General features: G+C 33.8%; 1 protein-coding gene across 3 annotated transcripts in view; it reads right to left on the minus strand.

The window, feature by feature from the left end:
- Positions 1-27,176, minus strand: part of Fas3 (fasciclin 3) — a 241,110-nt gene that overhangs the window by 47,135 nt on the left and 166,799 nt on the right. For all 3 annotated transcript variants that reach the window (XM_088277480.1, XM_088277479.1, XM_088277481.1), the window contains exons 3-5: positions 3,044-3,140; positions 2,386-2,473; positions 589-712 (exon numbers count right to left, since the gene is read on the minus strand). In XM_088277480.1, the coding sequence (XP_088133606.1) occupies positions 589-712; positions 2,386-2,473; positions 3,044-3,140 (309 nt within the window). The remainder of the gene's footprint in view (positions 1-588; positions 713-2,385; positions 2,474-3,043; positions 3,141-27,176) is intronic.

Raw genomic sequence — 27,176 nt, forward strand, 5'->3', positions numbered from 1 at the left:
GTCATTAGAATCCTAACTGTCCATCAAACCTCCTCCCTCTACCTCCTTCCCTATACTCCCTTTTTCCTTTGCCTTCCTTATTATCATCAATTTGTAATTTATGTTTCTTTTAATGTTCAATGTTCTTGTCCGCCTCCGTAGTGTAATGGTCAGCACGCTCGGCTACCGTTCTGGAGGTCCCCAATTCGATTCCCAAGGGGGGTAAAATAAATATAAGTAATTTTTTCACTGTAATATTTATTCAATATTACCATGGACTGGTACCTGAAGCGGAGGGCTGATCACCTTTCCTTCATGTGTAAAACGATCACGATAACACTGCGTTTATAAGACACAGTGCCCTATGCACCATTGGGGTGCAGATAAGGGTTTTAATAATAATAAAAATATAATTTAATTTAATGTTCAAGTACTATCTACCCTCTGATTGCATGGTATCAAACGTTTTGACCAATATCACTAGTCTGTTTTTGGATATTTGGAAGATACTGCTTTTCAGCCCGCCAATGTACTTTTTATTTCTTTACTGTACATAATGTTTAAATAAATAAACTTCCATGTATAAAAAGTCTGAATCAAGATACTTACTGGCCACCACGAGCTTCATCTTGCCAAAGAGTTCCTTGGTGCCGGACTGAGGCGGGATTGTGCACTTAATTTCCCCGTGATTAGCGTCCAAAATCCTGTCGATAGACACGCCGCACTCTCCGTTCTGAAAACACAAATATATCAAAATTAGCTTTCTAATATGACAGTATGAATCTCACCTATTCTCAACTGGAGTTGAAAAAAATGAACGACCAAAATCTGATGCGAGCATCGAATGTTAGGGATCTGGGCGTTAGATTTGTGAGCACCCTGACATTTCACCATCACATAGAGGCAGTCAGTGGTAATGCATTGAAAATGCTAGGATTTGTTCTGCGCACTGCCAGGGTTTTCCAAAATACCCGCGTGCTGAGAACTCTTTATAACTCCTTGGTGCGAAGTAGACTCGAGAGTGGCTCCATGATCTGGGGGCCACACGAGCCGTACTCTCTTATGGTAGAGAAAGTCCAAAAGAAGTTTTTGAGGTATCTCTACATGAGAGAGTACGGCTATTATCCTCGGCTCTACCCGACCCAGTTTCTCCAGTTTAGTTTATTGGGAACAAACTGAATGGTGCACTGAAATCAGTTATAGCAAATAAAAACCTATCAGCGGAAGCTAACCTGGCAGTGCAAAACGGAGTCCTGGTTCCAACTCTAATGTATGGAAGTGAAACATGGAGTTGGCAAAAGAAGGATGAAAGTAGACTGAATGCAGTCGAAATGCGATCTCTCAGAAGAATGTGCGACAAAATGATGTATAATAGATGTACGAATAGTGAAATAAGGAAGGAATGCAAAGCTGAGATAAGCATTATCGATAAAATTAAGAAAGGTGTGCTGATATGGTTTGGACATGTGGAACGAATGAGTGAGGAAAGAACGGTAAAATAAATTTATGAGGCGAATGTTAGCGGGAAAAGAAGCAGAGGAAGACCGAGAAAAACATGGCACGATCAGGTATGCCAAATACTTGAAAGTGGTCAGGTTAGGAGTTGTAACAATCGGCGGGTATGTATGAGGAGATGCATGAACGTGGAAGAGGCGAAGAATGTTTGCAAGGACAGAGTGGTGTGGCGCTCTATTCTCTCTGCCTACCCCTGCAGGGAAGCGGCGTGATGGTTAGTTAGTTAGTTAGTTAGTTAGATTTATTAGTTATGGATATTTTAAATTCTGATATTGACTAAAATTTATCTTATTATTTACGTATAAATATATATATAAACATACAATATAATGCTATCGTATTCAATATTAATAAGTTAATATATTTGCTAGCCTCCGTAGTGTAATGGTCAGCACGCTCGGCTGCCGTTCTGGAGGTCCCGGGTCCGATTCCCAGGGGGCGTCAAATATATATAAGTGATTTTTTCACTCTAATATTTATTCAATATTACCCTGGACTGGTACCTGAAGCGGAGGGCTGATCACCTTTCCTTCATGTTAAAACGATCAAGATAACACTGTGTTATATGACGCAGTGCCCTATGCACCATTGGGTTGCGGATAAGGGTTTTGTATTATTAATATATTTCCACTGTTACACCATGATTATCAATACTTTTTTTGAATCCCTTAGACCTTAGACTAAAGCATGTCTAGATACCAACCACTAATACGGTGTCAACGTATGGGGTCCATACAAACAATAATATGACTGTAACATCAAAACTTGACGTGATACAAGCTTGTCACCATATAGACTTTGAATGAGAACGATTAACTTAGTCCAAATCCGTGATCAAAATTTCAGTTCATCAAATCATTGTCGGCCAGTGTAATGTGACTGAAGACTTACTTCAAGACCTCTTCCGAAGTAGCTAACTCCATTTTCCCCCTGCCCGGGACTGAGCGAGTAGCTGGTAGGGTGGCCCGTTATTTCAATTCTGAAAAAAAAACAACACACACATTAAAATATATCTTTTAATATATTTGTATATTAAAAGTATTATTAACCTTCCCCTCCCGGTGATATCGCTCACTCCTTTCAAGAACGTCATAAATCAAAAAACTTGATTTTTCAGGACAACGTTTTTAAAGTTTAAAAATATAATACAATGTATTAAAAAAAAATATCGAGCCATTTATTGAACTTTTTACTGTGCAACAGTTCGTTTTAGGTTAAACCTGAAGGTTTTTTCTCCATTTGAAAAATATCTAGTTTATTTCTTTTTAAAAATTAAACAATACCTTTTCTTCAAAATATAAAAACAACACTTTCTGCCCTGTAGCGGGTAAATATAAAGTTAAAAATATGACTCTTTTGCTGGGATATAGTACATTTTTTGGGCATTCCGAAATCATACACAACTGAAAATATATCTGTTTATATATATATATATACCTGGCCAACCTTTTCAGCAGCCCGGCTGCTGAAAAGGTTGGCCACCCATGATTCACACTGAACTCTCTCCCTCTCTTTTTTTTAATTATATACAAAGATAGTACGTTCTTACCTGCAGTAAGTTATAGCATATGCAACCCTGCACAGGACCGTCACATTGTTCCCGGGCAGCACGGTGGATTCCTTCGGGAAGATCTCAACTACTTGTCCTGTAACAACAACAGAAAAACAATGAACAAGGATTTAGACACAACTAAAAAGTTGTAAACAAAATAACTAGTCTAATTTTAAACATGGTATTAATTGTTGGGTAATATATCCAATTATAAACAAGGTTTATTTGTTTTTTGAGATCTCATCAAAGATGAAGAAGAATATGGAAGTCTGGAAGCCTATGACGGTCGTCAGTCCTGTAAATGCCCAGACTTCCATATTCTTCTTCATCTTTGATGATATGTCAAAAAAAAAAAGAAAATAACTCCTGTAATTGGAGATAATCCAGATTTTGTGGACAAGTATTTGGACACACTCAAAATGTTGTAAAAAAAAAAACTTTCTTTGTTGTATTTTCGTAAAAAGTTTAAAAAAATCTTTTGTTCAATAGTTACAAATTTATATTTAATATGATCTCATTTGGGGCCAATCAAAGATTTCACTCTTCTTGGCATGTATTATATAAGGTTTTGGCACGCGGATGCCATTTTTTCGTCTCGAAACCATACCTGAATTATGGACAAAATGAGCTTTTCCACCGTAGTGCAATCAATTTTGGAGAGCCGATTCTTACAGATTGCCGATAGATTTTCAATAAGGTTTATGTCTGGCAAAATTCTCGACCAGTCCGACACAGTTCATTGTTTTTCTGTGAAAAATTTCATCACTTTTTTGGATTTGTGGCAGGGGGCTAAATCCTGCTGAAATATTCCATTACCATTTGACCTTGGTTTTAGTATCTCTGGTAGTATCTTTTCCAGTAGAATTGGGTGATACTTCTCGCTATTCATCATCTCAGTCACTGAAAGAAGCAGCCCTGGTCCATAATACGAGGAGCACCTCCGAAACATTTTTTCAGAGGGTGTTGAAAATACAAAAAAAAAAGTTTTATTTCAATTAATCTGTTCGATTCTTCTTCTCCGTCTTAATCCTCATTGCTGAGGGTTGTGACCCTTGCAGAAGCAATGACTCTTCTCCAGTTATCCCTTGACTGCGCTGCACGTAGCGCTCCAACCACTGAGGTGCCTGCTGCTGCCTTAATTTGATCGGTCCATCGTGTGGGGGATCTTCCTCTCCCTCTCTTTCCCTCCAGGCTACCGATCACAACTAGGCGTTCCAGGCTATCCTCGTTGCCACGCGCAACGTGTCCAAAGAACTGGAGAATCCGTCGGGTACAGATATTGGCCAGAGACAAGCCATCCAAGCGTAGTTCCTGGCGAATGGACTCATTGGTGCGTCTAGCTGTCCATGGAATTCGGAGCATGCGCCTCCAACACCACATTTCGAAGGCATCAATTTTTCTCCTTTCTGCTGCTTTTATAGTCCATGTTTCAGCAGCATAGAGAAAAATGGAGTGGACCAAGCTCCTGACAAGCTTCATCTTGGTGTTGTTACTCACACCCCGGTCTTTCCAAATTTTGTCTAGCTTAGACATGGCACTTTTGGCGATGGCGATACGACGTCTAATCTCTCCTTCACAAGTTCCTTCATTGCTGATTTGAGATCCAAGGAACTGGAACTCGTTTATTATCTCTAAACCTTCCAGTGAGTTCCCGAGATCACCAAACTTCTTAGATCGATCTATGATCATGATCTTGGTCTTGCTTTGGTTAATCTCTAGTCCCAGTGCCTTGCTCTCAATCTCTACTCGTTTAAGGAGATCTACCATCTCTTTTGGGTCTTTGGCCAGAAGTGTTGTGTCGTCCGCATATCGTATATTGGACAGCTTTACGCCACCAATGGACACTCCTCCATTCCATTCGTAGAGAGCCCTGCGCATGGTGTATTCCCCATAGATGTTAAACAGGTCAGGGGAGAGTATGCATCCCTGTCTTACACCTTTCTCAGTGGGGAAGCTTGCAGTGTTTATGCCATTGATTCTTACGATTGCCTTACTTTGGGCATAAAGTCCATGGATGAGTTTTATCAAATGGGATGGGACTCCCATCTCCATGAGTACTTTCCACAGATGTTCCGATACTGTACATGTAATTGTGAAATTTTTTCGATATCGAAATCTGTTCGATACTGTACATGTAATTGTGAAATTTTTGTATAGTATTTTGTAATGTATGTGTTTTCATCAATATTTTTTTATGCAGTATTTTATCTGCCTCCGTAGTGTAATGGCCAGCACGCTCGGCTACCGTTCTGTAGGTCCCGGGTTCGATTCCCAAGGGGGTTCAAATAAATATAAGTGATTTTCCACTGTAATATTTATTCAATATTACCCTGGACTGGTACCTGAAGCAAAGGGCTGATCACCTTTCCTTCGTGTGTAAAAACAATCAAGATAACACTGCGTTATATGACGCAGTGCCCTATGCACCATTTGGGTGCGGATAAGGGTTTTATTATTTATTATTATTATTTTGTATAGTACCTACTTTTATCTTTTTGTGAATATTTTTTGTAGTATTTAAATATGAAAAATATGTACGTAGCTTGTCGACTGACAAATTCGGAATTAATTCCCGTTTAACTAACTGTTTTACAATTCAAATTGGAGTTACGGCCTCCCGAACCTGTACTCCCGCGGACGTATTGTATTATGCATATTTCACGTCTAAAATACTGATGCGGCTCTGGTACCTACGTATACCAGTAACAGGGCCGTTTCAGGCATCTGGGATATTAACCCTCCCTTCCCGTTGTTGTGTACCTAGTACACATTGCTTCTTATAACCATAATATCTCTATAAATATAATAAATACAAGGCTAAGATTTCAGGTATTCCTCCATAACATATTTACGCATTCATTTAAAAAATAATATTAATAATAATCAGAATTTATCGCAGTCGAAATGCGATCTCTCTGAAGAATCTGCGACAAAACGATGTATGATAGATGTTCGAATAGTGAAATAAGGAAGGAGTGCAAAGCTGAGATAAACATTATCGATAAAATTAAGAAAGGTGTGTTGAGATAGTTTGGACATGTAGAACGAATGAGTGAGGAAAGAACGGTAAAACAAATTTATGAGGCGAATGTGATTGGCAAAAGAAGCAGAGGAAGACCGAGAAAAACATGGCACGATCAGGTATGCCAAATACTTGAAAGTGGTCAGGTTAGGAGTCGTAACAATCGACGGGTACGTATGAGGAGATGCATGAACGTGGAAGAGGCGAAGAATGTTCGCAAAGGCAGAGTGGTGTGGCGTTCTATTCTCTCTGCCTACCCCTGCGGGGAAGGGTTAGTTAGTTAGTTAGTTAGAATTTATCGGGTGCATAGGAGGTATTTTGTGAATATCGCAAACAAATTCGCGTATAACACTATATTCGCATCTCACTCTTGCATATTTGCATTGTGCAAGCGTGAGGAGCTCAAAGCTCAATGTTCTCAGTCTTCCTCTGGCTAGCGGTTAGCGCCGCTGGCGGCAGTAGCTCTTGGGCTTCAACTAGAGTGCCAGATGGTTTTTTATTGTTTCCAACAAATAAATCTTAGTAATTATAATTTTTGACTTCATGTATAATTAATTAAAGGGATTAGCTATGAATGTCCGTATTTTACCGATTTAAATTCGCTAATTTTTTATTGTGTAGTGACTACCCAACACCGGGACACGCGTTTTTATTTTAGCACCGGAAGGGAAAAGGTTAATATATCAAGTACAGTAAAACCTCGATATAACGGACCTCTATTTAATGAACTTAGAATATAATACAAAAAAAGTCCTGTTAATATTATAATAATAATAATAATACCCTTATCCGCACCCAATTGGTGTGTAGGGCACTGCGTCATATAAACGCAGTGTTATCTTGATCGATTACACATGAAGGAAAGGTGATCAGCCCTCCACTTCAGGTACTTGAAGCGGAGGGCTGATCACCTTTCCTTCATGTGTAAACGATCAAGATAACACTGCATTTATACGACGCAGTGCCCTATGCACCGTTGGGGTGCGGATAAGGGTTTTATTATTATTTATTATATATCGGCTGTCCAAACTCAAAACACAGTAAGGGACATTTTTTTGTAGTACTTTTTTTTTGCATTTTTGGACTAAGTAGATTCTACTTAGTCCAAAAATGCAAAAAAAAAATACTACAAAAAATGTCCCTTACTGTGTTTTAAGTTTGGACAGCCGATATGGTATCAAATGTTTTGACCAATATCACTAGTCAATTTTTGCTTGGTTGGAGAATATAGGTTTTTTAGCAACAAGCCCGCCAATGTACTTTTTTTTCTGTAGATGAAGTTTAAAAATAAATAAATATCGCTCACTCCTTTCAAGAACGTCATGAATCAAAAAACTTGATTTTTCAGGAGAACGTTTTTAAAGTTTAAAAATATAATACAATGTATTAAAAATAGATATCAAGCGACTTACTGAACTTTTTACTGTTCAACAGATCTTTTTAAGTAAAATCTGAAGGTTTTTTCTCCATTTTAAAAATATTTAGTGTATTTAAAAAATAATTAACCAATACCTTTTCTTGAAAATGCAAAAAAAAACATTTTCTGCCCTGTAGCGGGTAAATATTACGTTAAAAATATGCCGCTTTTGCTGGGATATAGTACATTTTCTGGGCATTCCGAAAACATGCACAACTGAAAAATTGTCGAATTTTGATTTATGACGTTCTTGAAAGGAGTGAGCGATATGTGAAAAGACCCCATTGTTTGAGAACAATTAGACTGTTATCCCGCTGAACTATTGAACCCCTTTCGCTACAACAACAGATTGAAGGGTGATTATGATGTTAGCGGTGGATACAGAGGTATTAGCGGTGGATTCACAGTCGCTCATGCATATTAGGGTCTAGGGACTTCCTTTGTTTGAGGACAGATAACGAGGGGATAGAACGCAATGCCATCGGATACAGACATATGATGATAATATCCGAAAAATGATCAAAGGTCTTAGTTTACAACATTTGTGGTGTGTTCAAATTTATTGTAACTGCAGACAGTTGGTAGAATTCCATATTGAATTGTTGGGTAATATATCCAAAATAAAACAAGGTTTGATGGATTGAATTCTACATTTATTTATGTATATGTTAATACGTGACGCGTTTCGTCTTCTTATGACATTATCAAACACTGACCTAAGGTTTTTGTTGGATTGAAGTCTACATTTATTTATGTATATCTTAAAACGTGACGCGTTTCGTCTTCTTGGGACATTATCAAACACTGACCTAAGGTTTTTGTTGGATTGAAGTCTACATTTATTTATGTATATCTTAATACGTGACGCGTTTCGTCTTCTTAGGAAATTATCAATCACTGACCTAAGGTTTTTGTTGGATTGAATTCTACATTTATTTATGTATATCTAAATACGTGACGCGTTTCGTCTTCTTAGGACATTATTAAACACTGACCTAAGGTTTTTGTTGGATTAAATTCTACATTTATTTATGTGTGGTATATCTTAATACGTGACGCGTTTCGTCTTCTTAGGACATTATCAAACACTGACCTAAGGTTTTTGTTGGATTGAATTCTACATTTATTTATGTATATCTTCATACGTGACGCGTTTCGTCTTCTTAGGACATTATCAAACACTGACCTAAGGTTTTTGTGGGATTCAATTCTACATTTATTTATGTGTGGTATATCTTAATACGTGACGCATTTCGTCTTCTTAGGACATTATCAAACACTGAACACTGGTTAGTGTTTGATAATGTCCTCAGAAGACGAAACGCGTCACGTATTAAGATATACATAAATAAGTGTAGAATTCAATCCAACAAAAACCTTGTTTTATTTTGAATATATTACCTAACAATTGTGTTCAAATTCTTGTTCACTGATCTGGGCTCCTAAACTTATTTTTTTTTTTAAATATAAAAAGCTTAAGCATAGATACTGTCGAAAACTCACTAATGAAGCGATGTATGAGAGTAATCATATTTTGTCGACCATCACAATTGTGACGGTGGGTAAGGCTACCACCAGATGTCGCACAGAGAGATGTCAGATGAAAAAAAATGGTGTTTGGTGAAAGAGTGTATTATCCGCACCCCAATGGTGCATAGGGCACTGTGTCATATAAACGCAGTGTTATCTTGATCGTTTACACATGAAGGAAAGGTGAGCAGCCCTCCGCTTCAGGTACTAGTCCATGGTGATATTGAATAAATATTACGGTGAAAAAATCACTTATATTTATTTTACCCCCCTTGGGAATCAATCCCGGGACCTCCAGAACGGTAGCCGAGCGTGCTGACCATTACACAACGGAGGCGGACTATATATATATATATATATATATATAGTCCGCCTCCCAAAGCATGGTATACTTAACTTTTTCATTGTTTTTACTCAAAACTACGTATTACATAATATCACAGTGAATCGCCCTTGAGGTATTATTTCACTAAAACGGCGCTGTATAAATTACCAAAACACTATCAATATTTTTCAATTTAAGTTTATAGTTTCAGAGGAGAGTAATCAGATAAAATATTGTTTGGGAACGATCCTTCTGTCAGCGAACTCGTACGAGTATGTGCTTATCAGGGATCGGGTGGCTATTGAGGGTAGGAGATTTATGCTCCGTGAAATTAAGGGCGCATTGTTGTATTGTCCAAAGTTCACCCCGAATCATACATATTTCGGATTTGTTGTACTAGTATACGGCCCGTGAATACGACGAGCACTGCCTTCTATATTGAAAATAATGATGATCTCAATATTATTCATATTTAAAGCATTTCCTTTGTTTGCAACATTTGGAATGTGTCCTAATACTTGTCCACAAAATCTGGATTATCTCCAATTACAGGAGTCATTTTCATATTATTTTTTGACATCTCATCAAAGATGAAGAAGAATATGGAAGTCTGGGCATTTACGGGGCTGACGACCGAAAATAATATGAAAATAACCCCTGTTATTGGAGATAATCCAGATTTTGTGAACAAGTATTTGGACACATTCAAAATGTTGTAAATAAATTATCTGGTCAAATTGTAGGCTTAAATAATAAAAATGAAAATGGTATTTTCTGGCGTTTCTCATGTGTGTGATTGTGATCCAGGATTCAGACCTTATAAAAGAGTTTCTGCTTAGTAAAAAGCTTCTTTACATCTCACCAATAGATGTCTCTAGTAAATTTCTAGTGATTTAAGAACAAGGTTTCTAAATTGGTTCATATATATATGTAGAACTTCCAAGAATTTGAGTATTGTGGTTGTCAATAATGGGTAGAATTGGTGAATGTTACACGTGTGTAAAGTGATCACTTAAACCAGCCAATGACGGTCGTCAGCCCCGCAAATGCCCAGACTTCCATATTCTTCTTCATCTTTGATGAGATGTCAAAAAATGATATGAAGATATATTTTAATTATAAAATGGAAAATCACAAAGTTGCTTCATAAATAAATTATTTTTTCATTATAATCTTGGAGGCACTGATATCTTCAATACGCCCATTTGCTTCTTACCCTGTATTGAAAATAATGTGAGATTTATGTACTTATAAAATATTTATACTGAAAAACAGGAAGGCATCGAAACAAATCATCCATCTCGCGTTATTCCGCACCCAAGGGCCTGTTTCATTTCCTGAATCGATCTATTGTTGCTTGCTGAATGTACTTACTAACTAACTTACACGCAGGGGTAGGTGGAGAGAATAGAACCTCATTTTTTAAGTATTATTTACTTAAGTTTTGAATATTAAAAGCATTAACTTTGTGGATCATATTGACTTTGTGGATCATATATCGCTCACTCCTTTCAAGAACGTCATAAATCAAAAATCGTCAATTTTCAGCTGTACGTGTTTTCGGAATGCCAAGAAAATATACTATATCTCAGGAAATGAGGCATATTTTTAACTTAATATTTACCCGCTACAGGGCAATTTTCACAACATTTCTACAACATTTTTCAAATGGAGAAAAAACCTTCAGGTTTTACCTAAGCAGATTTGTTGCACAGTAAAAAGTTCAATAAGTGGCTTGATATTTATTTTTAAAACATTGTGTTATATTTTTAAACTTTAAAAACGCTCTCCTGAAAAATCAAGTTTTTTGATTTATGACGTTCTTGAAAGGAGTGATTGATATATGTTTAGTCATAAATGAAACCCTGAAGAGGGCAACAGGTTGTTGCCGAAACTAGTTGGTTAATAAAAATGTGAGTGGATCAGAACACAAAGTCTTTTTATTTCTCGAAATAATACATTATTTACTATGAAATCTAGCTGTAGGCTTGTGCAACACCGCTTGGGTTTCAACGTTATAAGTTTTATAGAAGACATCATTCTGTCTTTGCAAGCAATCTTCGCCTCTGCCACATTCATCCATGTCCTCAGATTCCTGACCACACCCAAGTAGTTGATATGCCTGATCATCCTAAGTTTTCCTCGGTCTTGCTCTGCTCCTATGTCCGACTACATTCGCCTCGTTAACCTCGTAAATGTCTCGCGCTTCAGGGACCAGTCCAGAGTGATATAAAATAAATATTAGAGTGTAAAATTACTTATGTTTATTCTCACGCCCCCTGGGAATCGAACCTGGGACCTCCAGCACGGTAGATAAACACGCTGACCGCACCACGGAGGCAGAGGAAATAATATAAAATAAAATATTATATAAATATATATATATATATATATATATATATATATATATATATATATATATATATATATATATATATATATATATATATATATATATATATATATATATATATATATATATATATATATATATATATATATATATATATATATATATATATATATATATATATATATAGGGTCCGCCATCTAAAGTTTTTTTTTTCAACTAGTGCTTATTTCGTGAATGGTAACACTTAGCTCATGTCTGATTTGACAGATAATTAGTTTTATCCTTCCGCTGAGCGAATATGGTTGTGTATACGCTTGAACAACGCTGGGAAATATTGCGACATTACTTTGAAAATCATGGTAATGTTGCAGAATGTGTGCGAAAATTGCGTACGGTTTTTGGAAGAAGAGAAGCACCGTCAGCTCCGTATGTTCGTTATCTTGTGAAAAAAGTGAAAGAAACTGGCATCCTCATCGATAAACCAAAGCGTGAAAAGCCAAAAACAGTGCGTACACCCGAGAATATCGATGTTGTGGCAGAAAGTGTGCGTGAAGCGCCATCAACATCAATTCACCGTCGTTCTCAACAATTGAACATTTCGGAGACATCATTGAGACGAATTTTGCATAAAGACCTTGGTATGACGCCATACAAAGTCCAATTGGTTCAGGAGTTGAAGCCAACTGACCATCCAATGCGTTTTCGCTTCGCTGAGTGGGCCTGCGATCGACTTACAGAAGATGCCGATTTTGCCAAAAAAATCATCTTTTCGGATGAAGCTCATTTTGATCTTGGCGGGTATGTAAACAAGCAAAATTGTCGTATTTGGGGCACAGAAAACCCGCACGCATACATTGAAAAGCCGGTACACCCAAAACGAGTCACTGTTTGGTGCGGATTTTGGTCCAGAGGCATAATTGGGCCATTTTTCTTTGAAAATGAGCAAGGAGTGGCCGTTACAGTCAATGGCGATCGTTATCGGGCCATGTTGAACGGATTTTTGTTCACAAAAATTGAAGAGGAGGATATTGGCAACATTTGGTTTCAACAGGACGGCGCTACGTGCCACACAGCTGAAGTTTTTTAGTTTTTTTTTTATAGCATTTTCAAAAAAAAAAAGTTATTTGGCGGACCCTTTATATATATATATATATATATATATATATATATGTATATATATATATATATATATATATATATATATATATATATATATATATATATATATATATATATATATATATATATATATAACGTGGTAATATTTTCCTTCGTAAATTGGGTGTAAATAATATGTAAAGTGGGTGTATAATAATAAAATAAACAATGTGTTGCTTTGTAATTAAAGTTTATAATTAAAGTTTATTCTTAATTTATCTTTATAATATTTTTCTATCTATCTATCTGATTCTGACAATTCAGAATATTCTATTTTTTCTATCTGATGTCTTTTGTTTTATTCAGCGCGACGCATGCGACATCTGGTGGTAGAACTGTTTTATGTAGGTACTATGTGTAAGTACTTAATAAAATGTATAGGTAGGTACCTAGTTTAAAATTACATGTTTTAATTTTTAAACGTATATAATTTTGAAAATGTTATTATTTTTTGGTCACTAAAAGCTCTAGGAATTGATCAAATGACTTCGTTATCAGTCGCACATACTCTACCACACACCAATTCACCATTCAGATGTAAAATTATCGTTTGGACTCATTTTAAATACTTGTTTTTTATTCAACTAACTAAGTAACCATCACGCCACTTCCCCGCAGGGGTAGGCAGAGAGAATAGTACGCCACACCACTCTATCTTTTGCAAGCATTCTTCGCCTCTTCCACGTTCATGCATCACCTCGTACATACCCGCCGAATGTTTCTTCTCCTAATCTGACCGCTTTCCAGTATTTGGCTAACCTGATCGTGCCTCAAGTTTTTCTCGACCTTCCTCTGCTCCTTTTTCCAATTACATTCGCCTCATTAATTTGTTTTACCGTTCTTTCCTCCCTGATTCATTCCACGTGTCCAAACCATCTCAACACACTTTTCTTAATTTTATCGATAATGTTTATCTCAGCTTTGCATTCCTTCCTTATTTCACTGTTCGAACATCTATCATACATCGTCTTGTCGCACATTCTTTTGAGAGATCGCATTTCGACTGCATTCAGTCAACTGTCTTTGTCTTAATTTTAAAAAATACTTTATATTTAATTTTTATACATGTCTGCCTCCGTAGTGTAATGGTCAGCACGCTCGGCTACCGTTCTGGAGGTCCCGGGTTCGATTCCCAAGGGGGGTAAAATAAATAAAAGTGATTTTTTTCACTGTAATATTTATTTAATACTATCCTAGACCTGAATCGGAGGGCTGATCACCTTTCCTTCATGTGTAAAACGATCAAGATAACACTGTGTTTATATGACGCAGTGCCCTATGCACCATTGGGGTGCGGACAAGGGTTTTATTATATATTATTTTATACATTTATCATGTTACAGCTCACTGCGTTACACCAGTTATTACCACATCACACCACAATTTGCGTAGGTACAGTCAATTTGTTTGATTCAAATGCACCCTCTCTGACGATAGACAGCTATTTCGTTGCCTCTTGTTCACTGGGGACAGATCCTCAATCACTTTGATATATTTGAATAAATATTTCAAACGCATCCCAATTAGGGACGCCCCATCATGCGGTCGTTAAATGGGCCTGCCCATAATAGGGTGGATTCCCCTGCTGCGAAAAGCTGAAGAAATTACATTGTATACATAAACAAAAATGTAAATTTTCGTTTGTTCGAAATCTGTAATCTTTTCAATTCGCAGATTGCTTTGAAATTTTTACACAACGTTGCGTTTGAATAGACGCGTGTTTTTGTGGTTACATAGGCGTATGTGGTTACATGGGCGACCCTTCCTATAGGCAGAAAAGCAGTGCCTATCAAATAGAAACGCAGTCAGTACAAAAGTATTTAAATATTTCGTTATTTTATTATTTTAGGTGTATGCATACATTTTTTCTTCATATTTTATTAATTATATGTATTACAGCCCTTTAGGCATAGCCTGTGTTGAGCCTGTGTGGAGAAAGTGCCCAGTGCATACTAGCTAAATATTGCCCTGAATTGTGTTGTTTATTTTGTTGCCAAGCAAAAGTGACTTAAATAACCCTCCTGAACATTTTACGTTTTGGTAGTTGGTCACTTTCTCCTGTTCGACTACGATATATATATATATATATATATATATATATATATATATATATATATATATATATATATATATATATATATATATATATATATATATATATTATACATATATATATATATATATATATATATATATATATATATATATATATATATATATATATATATATATATATATATATATATATATATATATATATATATATATATATATATATATATATATATACTTCTATTAACAGCCTTATTCGCCTTGTAAATTTGTTTTACAAGACTTTCTTCACTTATTCGATTCACATCGCTCACTCCTTTTAACAAAGTCATATATAAAAAAACATGATTTTTCAGGAGATCGTTTTTAAAATTTAAGAATATAATAGAATGTATTAAAAATAAATATCAAGCCACTTATTGAACTTACTGTGCAACAGATCTTTTTAGGTAAAACCTGAAGGTTTTTTTCTCCATGTGAAAAATATTTAGTTTATTTAAAAAAATAATAAAACAATACCTTTTCTTCAAAATGCAAAAACAACACTTTCTGCCATGTAGAGGGTAAATATTTAGTTAAAAATATGCCTCTTTTGCTGGGATATAGTACATTTTCTGGGCATTCCGAAAACATGCAAACTGAAGATTTTTTTTATTTAGGACGTTCTTGAAAGGAGGAGCGTTTTTATAATATGAGTTTTCGCATCACGAATAAGTTACGTCTAGATGGCTTTGCAATTATTTCTCCCGGGGGAAGATTCTATAATCCTCTGGGGTGGATGATGCATTCGTTATGGTTTCCGAAACTTCATTATGTCATCCCATAGAGGATGGGACAAATAGACAGCGATCAAAGCGGGAGATATGGAAATATATTTAGGGCGAAACTTTATCGACTCTCCAACTAACTAACTAACCATCACGCTGCTACCCGCAGGAGTAGGCAGAGAGTATAGAACGCCACGCCAGTCCGTCTCTGCAGACAATCTCCGCCTTTGCCACATTCTTATTATTATTATTATCATGAGTGTAAGTCCCTCTCCAAGCACAAGAGCTCAGTCTCTTTTGTGGAGAGGCACAACGAATCTAAAACGAATAGTTTGCCATATGTATAAATGTTTATAAAATGTATTATGTTGTACTTAAAAATGTAACTATATTAAATAAATAAAATAAAAAAATATATATATACACATATATATATATATATATATATATATATATATATATATATATATATATATATATATATACATATATATATATATATATATATATATATATATATATATATATATATATATATATATATATATATATATATATATAACGTGGTAATATTTTCCTTTTGAAAATTAAGTGTAAATAATATGTAAAGTGGGTGTATAATAATAAAATAAACAATGTGTTGCTTTGTAATTAAAGTTTATTCTTAATTTATCTTTATAATATATCTATCTATCTATCTATCTATTTGATTCTGACAGTTAATTTTTTCCTATCGGATCTCTTTTGTTTAATTCTGTGCGACGCATGCGGCATCTGGTGGTAGAACTGTTTTATGTAGGTACTTTTTGTAAGTACTTAATAAAATGTATAGGTAGGTACCTAGTTATTTTATTACATCTCCCCCCTTGGGGAAGAAAATTCATAGTAAAATTTTCACTCGTCCTCCGGATCATCTCCTTGTAGTGAAGGGACTGGTATAAGTTTAGTGATGTGATAAAAGTTTTTTTTTTTTTTTTTTTTCTTTCTTTCTTTTTTCCTTCTTTTTTTTTCTTGTTTTTTTTTCCTTTCTTTCTTTTTTTTTTCTTTTTTCCGTTCTTTTTTTTTCTCTCTTTTTTTTGTATTTTTTTTTTCTTGACCCTTTTAAAGTAGACACAGTTTTTTTCAATCCATTTGTTTTTTTCTTTTGAATTCCTTCATTTTTATTCAGATCTCTTAAAGTATCTTCTAATATAACCAAATGTACAACTTTTAATTGTTCATCTGCATTTTCATTCGATTCTAAAACTGGATTCCTGCTTAGACAATCTACTTCTAAATTCTTCTTTCCTGGAGTATATTTTGTTTTATCTTTCGTAGAAGTTTTTTCTACTTTATTTTTATTTTCAATTTTCAAGCACTGTTTCTGTGTTATTTGTATGTCTTCATTTTTATTCTGATCTTTTAAAATATCTTCTAATTTAACCAAATTTACAACTTTTAATTGTTCATTTGCATTTTCCTTCGATTCTAATACTGGATTCCTGCTCATACAATCTGCTTCGAAATTCTTCTTTTCAGGAGTATATTTTATTTTACATTTTGTAGAAATTTTTTCCACATTATTTTTATTTTCATTCTTCAAGCACTGTTTCTGTGTAATTTGTAAATCTTCATTTTTATTATTAATCTTATCATCCTCCTTTGTTTTAAACCAGCACGTTGCTTCAGAGTGATATCGAGTTCCCTTATTTAAATTTTCACAAATCTTACATGGACTTTTATCTTTAATTTTATCACTAGTTCTTAGATTTCCACGTCTTCTTTGATTATCTTTTAATCGTTTTCTTTGATCATCTTCTAATTTTTCTCTCTCACTCCGAACATATTGTAGTAATTGTTTTAATACATCTAATGTTTCATAATCCATTTCCATATTAACAAAATTGTCGTTTTATAACGTGGTAATATTTTCCTTTTGAAAATTAAGTGTAAATAATATGTAAAGTGGGTGTATAATAATAAAATAAACAATGTGTTGCTTTGTAATTAAAGTTTATTCTTAATTTATCTTTATAATATATCTATCTATCTATCTATCTATTTGATTCTGACAGTTAATTTTTTCCTATCGGATCTCTTTTGTTTAATTCTGTGCGACGCATGCGGCATCTGGTGGTAGAACTGTTTTATGTAGGTACTTTTTGTAAGTACTTAATAAAATGTATAGGTAGGTACCTAGTTATTTTATTACATATATATATAAAATATGATATATAATCATCTAAATATTTTAGTACACAACCATGATACACGATTTACACACAACGAAGGTTTGAGAGTCCCAAGAATTAACAGTAAATAAGGGAGTCCAACACTGCAATATATCGTTCCGAACATTTTTAATTTGTTGCCGACGGATGTTAGAGGTCAAAATAAAATATGTAACAAAGGCAAAATAAAGGAATCAACCATATCCGCTCCCTAGGTGGCGTATATGGAGTCCACAAACTGTCTCCAGGCTTTTCTGTCGGCTGCCAGCTCCCTTGCATCCTCCCAAGACAGATCCGCGTCCCGAAGTTCTGACGAGAACTGCCGACGAATTGTCAGCAGTGGTCGTCCTGGGCGGCGCGAACCTGATGCCTTGTAAAAGAGGCAAGCTTGATGGCGGCTCTCAGGAGGCATGCGGAGTACATGGCCGAGCCAACTGAATCGCCTTTTCTTGCCGACAGTTGTGACCAAGATTTGCTGCGTCCTACGCCTTATCTCTTCATTCCTCACAAAGTCAAACCACTGCACGCCTAAAATTCTCCGCAAACACCTATTCTCAAAGTTCAGTACACGGCTGCTCTGGGCCCTTGTAAGTTGCCATGTTTCGCAGCCGTATTAGAAAACTGTATACATAAACAAAAATGTTTACCGTCTTTGGAAGGGTAAGGAGTTATTATATAAATGACACGAATCTTTTTTTTAAATTAAATTCGATAAATATTTTTCCTCAAGAGTTTTCCTTCATATGCCCAGAAGAAAAAAGAATGATCGGAATTCGGCCATATTTTAAAATACTTGAACACACACGGTGTGTAATAAATTATGGACGTAAAATTACAAAAGAATCGAAAAAAGCTCCTTTGTATCAGGTTCTAGTCCAAGGTAATGTTGAATAAATATTAGAGTGGAAAAATCACAAATATTTTTTTTATTATTTTTTGACATCTCATCATAGATGAAGAAGAATATGGAAGTCTGGGCATTTACGGGGCTGACGACCGTCATCGGCTGGTTTAAGTGATCACTGTACACACGTGTAACATTCACCAATTCTCTAGTGAAGTTCTAGTGATTCAAGAACAAGGTTTCTAAATTGGTTCATATATATAGAACTTCCAAGAATTTGAGTAGTGTGGTTGTCAATAATGGGTAGAATTGGTGAATGTTATACGTGTGTAAAGTGATCACTTAAACCAGCCGATGACGGTCGTTAGCCCCGTAAATGTCCAGACTTCCATATTCTTCTTCATCTTTGATGAGATGTTAAAAAATAATATGAAAATAACTCCTGTAATTGGAGATAATCCAGATTTTGTGAACAAGTATTTGGACACACTCAAAATGTTGTAAATATTTTTTTTTGCAGAGACCCACCAAGCCAAGCCAAAAATATAAAACCATAAGCAAATATCTCCGGTTTATATTTGTATCGGTCAATATTAGAGATGTAACTAACGGGTAACGATTAATTTTTCGGTTACCACATTTATATTGATTTAAAAAATAGTAAATAATATCTTCGGCTTACATTTGTGTCGGTTTTTTAATTATTATTTTTTTTATTTGTATACATTTATTTAAATCACAATTTATACATATTTAGAGACCCACCAAGCCACCTTGTGTGTCTTGTCGGTGGGGCTCTTTTTCAATACATTTTATTGTTTTTAACGATTTTAACCTAATATACACACAAAAAAATGAGAAAATTTAAGAATATAAACATTTTACAATTTTCATAAAACTAACTCTTGATCATTTACCCATTCCTTCATTTCGCCTTTTTTCCATATTTAGACTGAATGTTTGTGATGTATTTTTCACATCTACCTTCCCTATCCTGACTATCCTACCTGCAGACAAGCATCTAAAATAGAGACTTAGCGGGTTATATCTTTAAAAAAAAAAACTAATCATCACGCTGCTTTCTTGCAAGGGTAGGCAGAGAGAATAGAAGGCCATATCAATGTCTTTGCCAGCATCTTGCACGTTCATACATCTCCTCATACATGCCCGTAGATTATTTCGACTCCTGACCTGACCACGTCCAAGTATTTCAAATACTTTTCATGCCAAGTTTTCCTCGGTCTGCATCTGCTTCTATTGACAGCCTTATTCGCCTTATAAATTTGTTTCACTAGACTTTCTTCATTTGTTCGATTCACATGCCCAAACCGTCTCATTTTTTTTATTTCCGATGAATTCAACTAACCTAAATATTTTGACCGTTTGATAGTCGTAATACCCAGACTTTAATATCCTTCTTCGTCTATGTTGAGATGTTAAAATTGACTTTTTTTATTTTTATTTATGGTATAAAGATTAAACAGTGTGCCTTTGTGTTTTGTGGGACCGTATTCCGAAGGAATTTGAAAGGTATAAGTAAAGTTATAAATGACTTACGACCCTTGGCTAAGAATGGACGTATTTAATACATTTTTCATGGAAAAGAGGGCCCTTTTCACTATCAATATCGCCTTTGTAATCTGACAAATATGTTATGAACGATGGGAAAATATTGGAAATGCGGAAGCAAAGGCGATGTATGGTGTGGGGTATTAGGTATTGAATACCATAGAGATGAACAAGAATAATGATAGATAAGTAATTTCAAAATCAATTTTGAAGGTGCAGTGGCGTCGGGAGGTAGATGCTTGACTGCGAACTAGCGTCGCAGGTTCGATATTCGCCAGTATTTATTTCCAATTGGTCTAAGTGTTTGTGATGTATTACTAGATGTATTAATAGATGTCTCTAGTGAAGTTCTAGTGATTCAAGAACAATGTTTCAAAAATTGGTTCATATATAAATATATATATATATATATATATATATATATATATATATATATATATATATATATATATATATATATATATATATATATATATATATATATATATATATATATATATATATATATATATATATATGTATATATATATATATATATATGTATATATATATATAGAACTTCCAAGAATTTGAGTAGTGTGGTTGTCAATAACGGGTAAAATTGGTAAATGTTACGCGTGTGTAAAGTGATCACTTAAACCAGCCTATGACGGTCATCAGCCCCGTAAATGCCGAGACTTCCATATTCTTCTTCATCTTTGATGAGATGTCAAAAAATTATATGAAAAACACTCCTATAATTGGAGATAATCCAGATTTGTGAACAATTATTTGGACACACTCAAAATGTTGAATGTACATATATATATATATATATATATATATATATATATATATATATATATATATATATATATATATATATATATATATATATATATATATATATATATATATATATATATATATATATATATATATATATATATATATATATATATATATATATATATATATATATATATGTATGTACATATATATATATATATATATATATATATATATATATATACAATATATATATATATATATATATATATATGTAATAAAATAACTAGGTACCTACCTATACATTTTATTAAGTACTTACAAAAAGTACCTACATAAAACAGTTCTACCACCAGATGCCGCATGCGTCGCTCAGAATAAAACAAAAGACTTCCGATAATATTATTAACTGACAGAATCAGATAGATAGATAGATAGATAGATAGATATAAAATTATTATAAAGATAAATTAAGAATAAACTTTAATTACAAAGCAACACATTGTTTATTTTATTATTATACACCCACTTTACATATTATTTACACTTAATTTTCAAAAGGAAAATATTACCACGTTATAAAACGACAATTTTGTTAATTGGAAATGGATGATGAAACATTAGATGTATTAAAACAATTACTACAATATGTTCGGAGTGAGAGAGAAAAATTAGAAGATGATCAAAGAAAACGATTAGAAGATAATCAAAGAAGACGTGGAAATCTAAGAACTAGTGATAAAATTAAAGATAAAAGTCCATGTAAGATTTGTGAAAATTTAAATAAGGGAACTCGATATCACTCTGAAGCAACGTGCTGGTTTAAAACAAAAGAGGATGATAAGATTAATAATAAAAATGAAGATTTACAAATTACACAGAAACAGTGCTTGAAGAATGAAAATAAAAATAATGTGGAAAAAATTTCTACAAAATATAAAATAAAATATACTCCAGAAAAGAAAAATTTCGAAGCAGATTGTATGAGCAGGAATCCAGTATTAGAATCGAAGGAAAATGCAAATGAACAATTAAAAGTTGTAAATTTGGTTAAATTAGAAGATATTTTAAAAGATCAGAATAAAAATGAAGACATACAAATAACACAGAAACAGTGCTTGAAAAATGAAAATAAAAATAAAGTAGAAAAAAATACTACAAAATATAAAACAAAATATACTCCAGGAAAGAAGAATTTAGAAGTAGATTGTCTAAGCAGGAATCCTGTTTTAGAATCGAATGAAAATGCAGATGAACAATTAAAAGTTGTACATTTGGTTATATTAGAAGATACTTTAAGAGATCTGAATAAAAATGAAGGAATTCAAAAGAAAAAAACAAATGGATTGAAAAAAACTGTGTCTACTTTAAAAGGGTCAAGAAAAAAAAATACAAAAAAAAGAAAGAAAGAAAAAAGAACGGAAAAAAAGAAAGAAAAAAAAACAAGAAAGAAAAAAAAAGAAAAAAAAGAAGGAAAAAAAAGAAAGAAAGAAAAAAAAAAAAAAACTTTATCATATCACTAAACTTATACCAGTCCCTTCACTACAAGAAGATGATCCGGAGGACGAGTGAAAATTTTACTATGAATTTTCATCCCCAAGGGGGGAGATGTAATAAAATAACTAGGTACCTACCTATACATTTTATTAAGTACTTACAAAAAGTACCTACATAAAACAGTTCTACCACCAGATGCCGCATGCGTCGCTCAGAATAAAACAAAAGACTTCCGATAATATTATTAACTGACAGAATCAGATAGATAGATAGATAGATAGATAGATATAAAATTATTATAAAGATAAATTAAGAATAAACTTTAATTACAAAGCAACACATTGTTTATTTTATTATTATACACCCACTTTACATATTATTTACACTTAATTTTCAAAAGGAAAATATTACCACGTTATATATATATATATATATATATATATATATATATATATATATATATATATATATATATATATATATTATATATTTATATTGTATATATATATATATATATATATATATATATATATATATATATATATATATATATATATATATATATATATATATATATATATATATATATATATATATATATATATATATATATAAATTAATGCAAAATGAGCTGATTTTACAATTAAAAGAAAAAATCTTTATTGTAAGTTTTTCAGCTCAAGACAGGCTATGCCTAAAACGCCGTAATACATATAAATAATAAAATATAAACAAAATACCTATGTACATCAAATAAAAAAAATAAAAAAAATGTGTGTACACATCAATCGTTTCTCCCAAATAGGCCCTACGGCCCTATTCAACACAAAAGTTAACCCGTTATTGCTGAAACCTGTCTGAAATTTTGTAACAGGTACACCATTCTAATATAGATTAACCACCTAGCTAACACGTTCGCGCCGCACGAAACTTAGCTCATATGCCTAGGGGCGTGAGGGGGTTAGCCTCTGACTAAACCGCACATGACTCAGCCGCTCTTACTAGGTTTAACACATATCGCTCACTCCTTTCAAGAACGCCATAAATAAAAAAACTTGATTTTTCGGGAGGACGATTTTTAAGTTTAAAAATATAATACAATGTATTAAAAATAAATATCAAGCCACTTATTAAACTTTTTACTGTGCAACAGATCTTTTAAAATAAAACCTGAATTTTTTAGTATATTAAAAAAATTAAACAATACCTTTTCTTCAAAATGCAAAACAACACTTTCCGCCCTGTAGCTGGTAAATATTGATTTCATTAATTGATTCGCAGTCACTTTGTGGTAAAATCTATCCATTTTTAATTAATGTTTTACTTAGTAAATACCACTATTACTAAGTATTTACTAAGTAAAAAATTACTAGGTATTTACTAAGTAAAACATTAATTAAAAATGGTAAATATTGAGTTAAAAATCTGCCGCTTTTGCTAGGATACAGTACATTTTCTGGGCATTCCGAAAACATGCACAACTGAATATAGACGATTTTTGATAAATGACATTATTGAAAGGAGTGAGCGATATGTGATCTAATTTTGATGTCAAAAAATAATATGATAAGTAACTACTATAATTGGAGATAATTCAGATTTGTGAACAAGTATTTGGACACACTTAAAATGTTGACATATGGCATTCATCCCTCTGATATACAGTTATAATCCGAATCTTGTCGTAACAAAAATCGCACATATTTTAGATGAAAACAAATAGTGGAAATATTCGCTTTATTCGAGTGTCATGATCGCTCACTCGCCTCACTAGGCAAGCCTCGAATCAAATTATTGGCCGAATAATTCGGCGAATATAGCCGAAAATTTGGCGAAAATGTGATAATTGAATGAGTTCGCGAGCGAGTGGCGAAATTACGAGCCCGGCGTACTGGGTGTCTAGTAACTAAATGGTTAATTAAAAAATATTATCGTAAAAATAATATGAAAATTTAGTTGTAAATGGGAGCAGAGGAATACCGAGGAAAAATTGGGATGGTCAAGTATTTCAAATACTTGGGCCTGGTCGGGTCAAAAGTCGGAATAATCGGCTGGTTTGTATGAGGAGATGCATGAATGTGGAAGAGGCGAAAATTGTTTGCAAGTACAGATTGATAAATACGTAAATAAATATGCCGTCTATTGAAGTTAGCTGTGTTTGATGTATCGCGATTTAAAAAAAATACAAACTTGTATTTGATGATACTCGATGTTCACAAAAAATAAGTTAGTGATCTTCTTCTACATCTTCAAACCCTCATAGGGCACTGCGTCATATAAATGCAGTGTTATCTTGAACGTTACACGTGAAGGAAAGGTGATCAGACCTCCGTTTCAGGTATCAATCCAGGGTAATATTGAATAAATATTTGAGTGAAAATTCACTTTTAGTTATTCCTCCCTTTGGGAATCGAACCCGTGATCTCCAGTACGGTAGCCGAGCGTGCTGACCATTCCACTACGGACGCGAAGTTAATTATACTTGACGATATTCGATTTTCAATCAAATGTACTTAATTATGCTTGATGATATTCGATTTTCAAAATATGTAGTTAGTAATGCTTGATGATATTTGATTTTCAAAAAAATGTAGTTAGTTAAGCTTGATAATATTCGATTTTCAAAAAAAATGTAGTTAGTTATGCTTGATGATATTCGATTTTTAAAATAATGTATATAGTTATGCTTGATGATTTTCGATTTTCGACCACCGTGTACACAGTTAGGCAATTCTTTTCCTTAATTCGAAGATTTATTGCCGTGGAAGATTTATAAGTGGGAAAATGGCAGGCGACAGAGCACACTGACAGCACTATAGCTCTGTAGCTACCGATCTCCCTAATATACGACCGGAGACCTTACAGAGTTATCATCAAACCCATTCAAGGTTTGAATGGAAATCAAAATAATAATATCATCAATTTATTTGTGACGCAAACGTCTACCCCGCCCTCCCATCAATTTTCGGAAAGTGAACGTTGCGATGGTCTATATTCATTACTCTCCATTGCCTTTATTGTTGAAAAACGTTGACTAATTCTATAATGAGTATGTACATTATGTCAGCCTTTAATCAAATTAATACAATTTATAAAAAAAAAAACTAAATAAAGAGAGAATTGAACGTCACACCACTGTCTTTGCATACAATCTTCGCCTCTTCCACATTAATGCATACCCTCATCTCATACATACGCGCCGATTATTCCAACTCCTGAGCCTACTAAGCCTCAGTATTTTAGTATTTTAAACACTTGATCAGCAGACGTTTTTTTCGGTCTTTCTCTGCTTCTATTTCCAACTACATTCGCTTAATTAATTTGTTTTTCTATTCCTCCTTAACCCATTCAATTCACGTGTCCAAACCATCTGAACACACCTTTCTTAATTTGATGGATAAAGCCTTAAATTCTTTCCTTATCGATTGAAACATCTAACATAAAAAATGTAGTTAGTTAAAAAGTCAGTTTAATAATGCTTGATGATATTCGAATTTCAATAAAATGTGGTTGGTTATGCTCGATGACATTCGATTTTCAAAAAAAAAAAGTTAGTTATGCTTGATCATATTCGATATTCATAAAATATAGTTAGATATGCTTGATCATATTCGATTTTCAAACTAACCTAGTTAGTTATGCTTGATCATATTCGATTTTCAAACAAACCTACATGGTTAGTTATGCTTGATGATATTCGATATTCAAAAAATGTAGTAGGTTATGCTTAATGATATTTGATTTACTAAAAATAAAGTCACTCATGCTTAGTAAAAACTAACTAACTAACTAACCATCACGCCGCTTCACCGCAGGGGTAGGCAGAGATAATAGAGCGCCACACCACTCTGTCCTTGCAAACATTCTTCGCCTCTTCCACGTTCATGTATCTCCTCATACATAACCGTCGATTGTTACCGCATGCTTGATGATTTTCGATTTTTTTTTTAGTTAGTTGTGCTTTACAACATTTTGCGTGAAGAGGGCTCCATCGAAAAATGATGACGCAAGCGCGTGGGCGTCTCTGTTCAGTGTTTGGGGCGCACAAGTATGTTGTATTAAGACCTCGCAGTATAACTCGATACAAATTGGCGATTTAGTATAGAACTTTGCGGGCGAATCTCCAAAGTAACTTTCGAACTACATAGGATCGTTTTATCACTCTCCCCTCGAAACAGCGGCGCCAAACTGACGGTTTGAGAATGATATTGGCATCTTAAAAGAGACGAAGAAGTTTTTTAGAGAGGAAAAAAAATGGTGTGAGATAGAAACATTATTTTTCATGCGTTGTGTTCAAATGGCATATGTATAATAATATAATAAAATAAAACCCTTATCCGCACACCAATGGTGCATAGGGCACTGTGTCATATTAACGCAGTGTTATCTTGATCGTTTACACATGAAGGAAAGGTGATCAGCCCTCCGCTTCAGGTACCAGTCCAAATATTACAGTGAAAAAATCACTTATATTTATTTTACCCCCCTTGGGAATCGAACCCGGGACCTCCAGAACGGTAGCCGAGCGGATTACACTACGGAGGCGGACATATATGTATAATAGTGAGTGATTTTTACGAGATGTTTCAACACTGACAAATATTTTTTTGAGAGAGAG

This window comes from Brachycentrus maculatus, unplaced genomic scaffold (assembly GCF_059751285.1).
Source record: "Brachycentrus maculatus isolate JH-2025_06_01 unplaced genomic scaffold, ASM5975128v1 h1tg000043l, whole genome shotgun sequence".
NCBI classification, from domain to species: domain Eukaryota; kingdom Metazoa; phylum Arthropoda; class Insecta; order Trichoptera; family Brachycentridae; genus Brachycentrus; species Brachycentrus maculatus.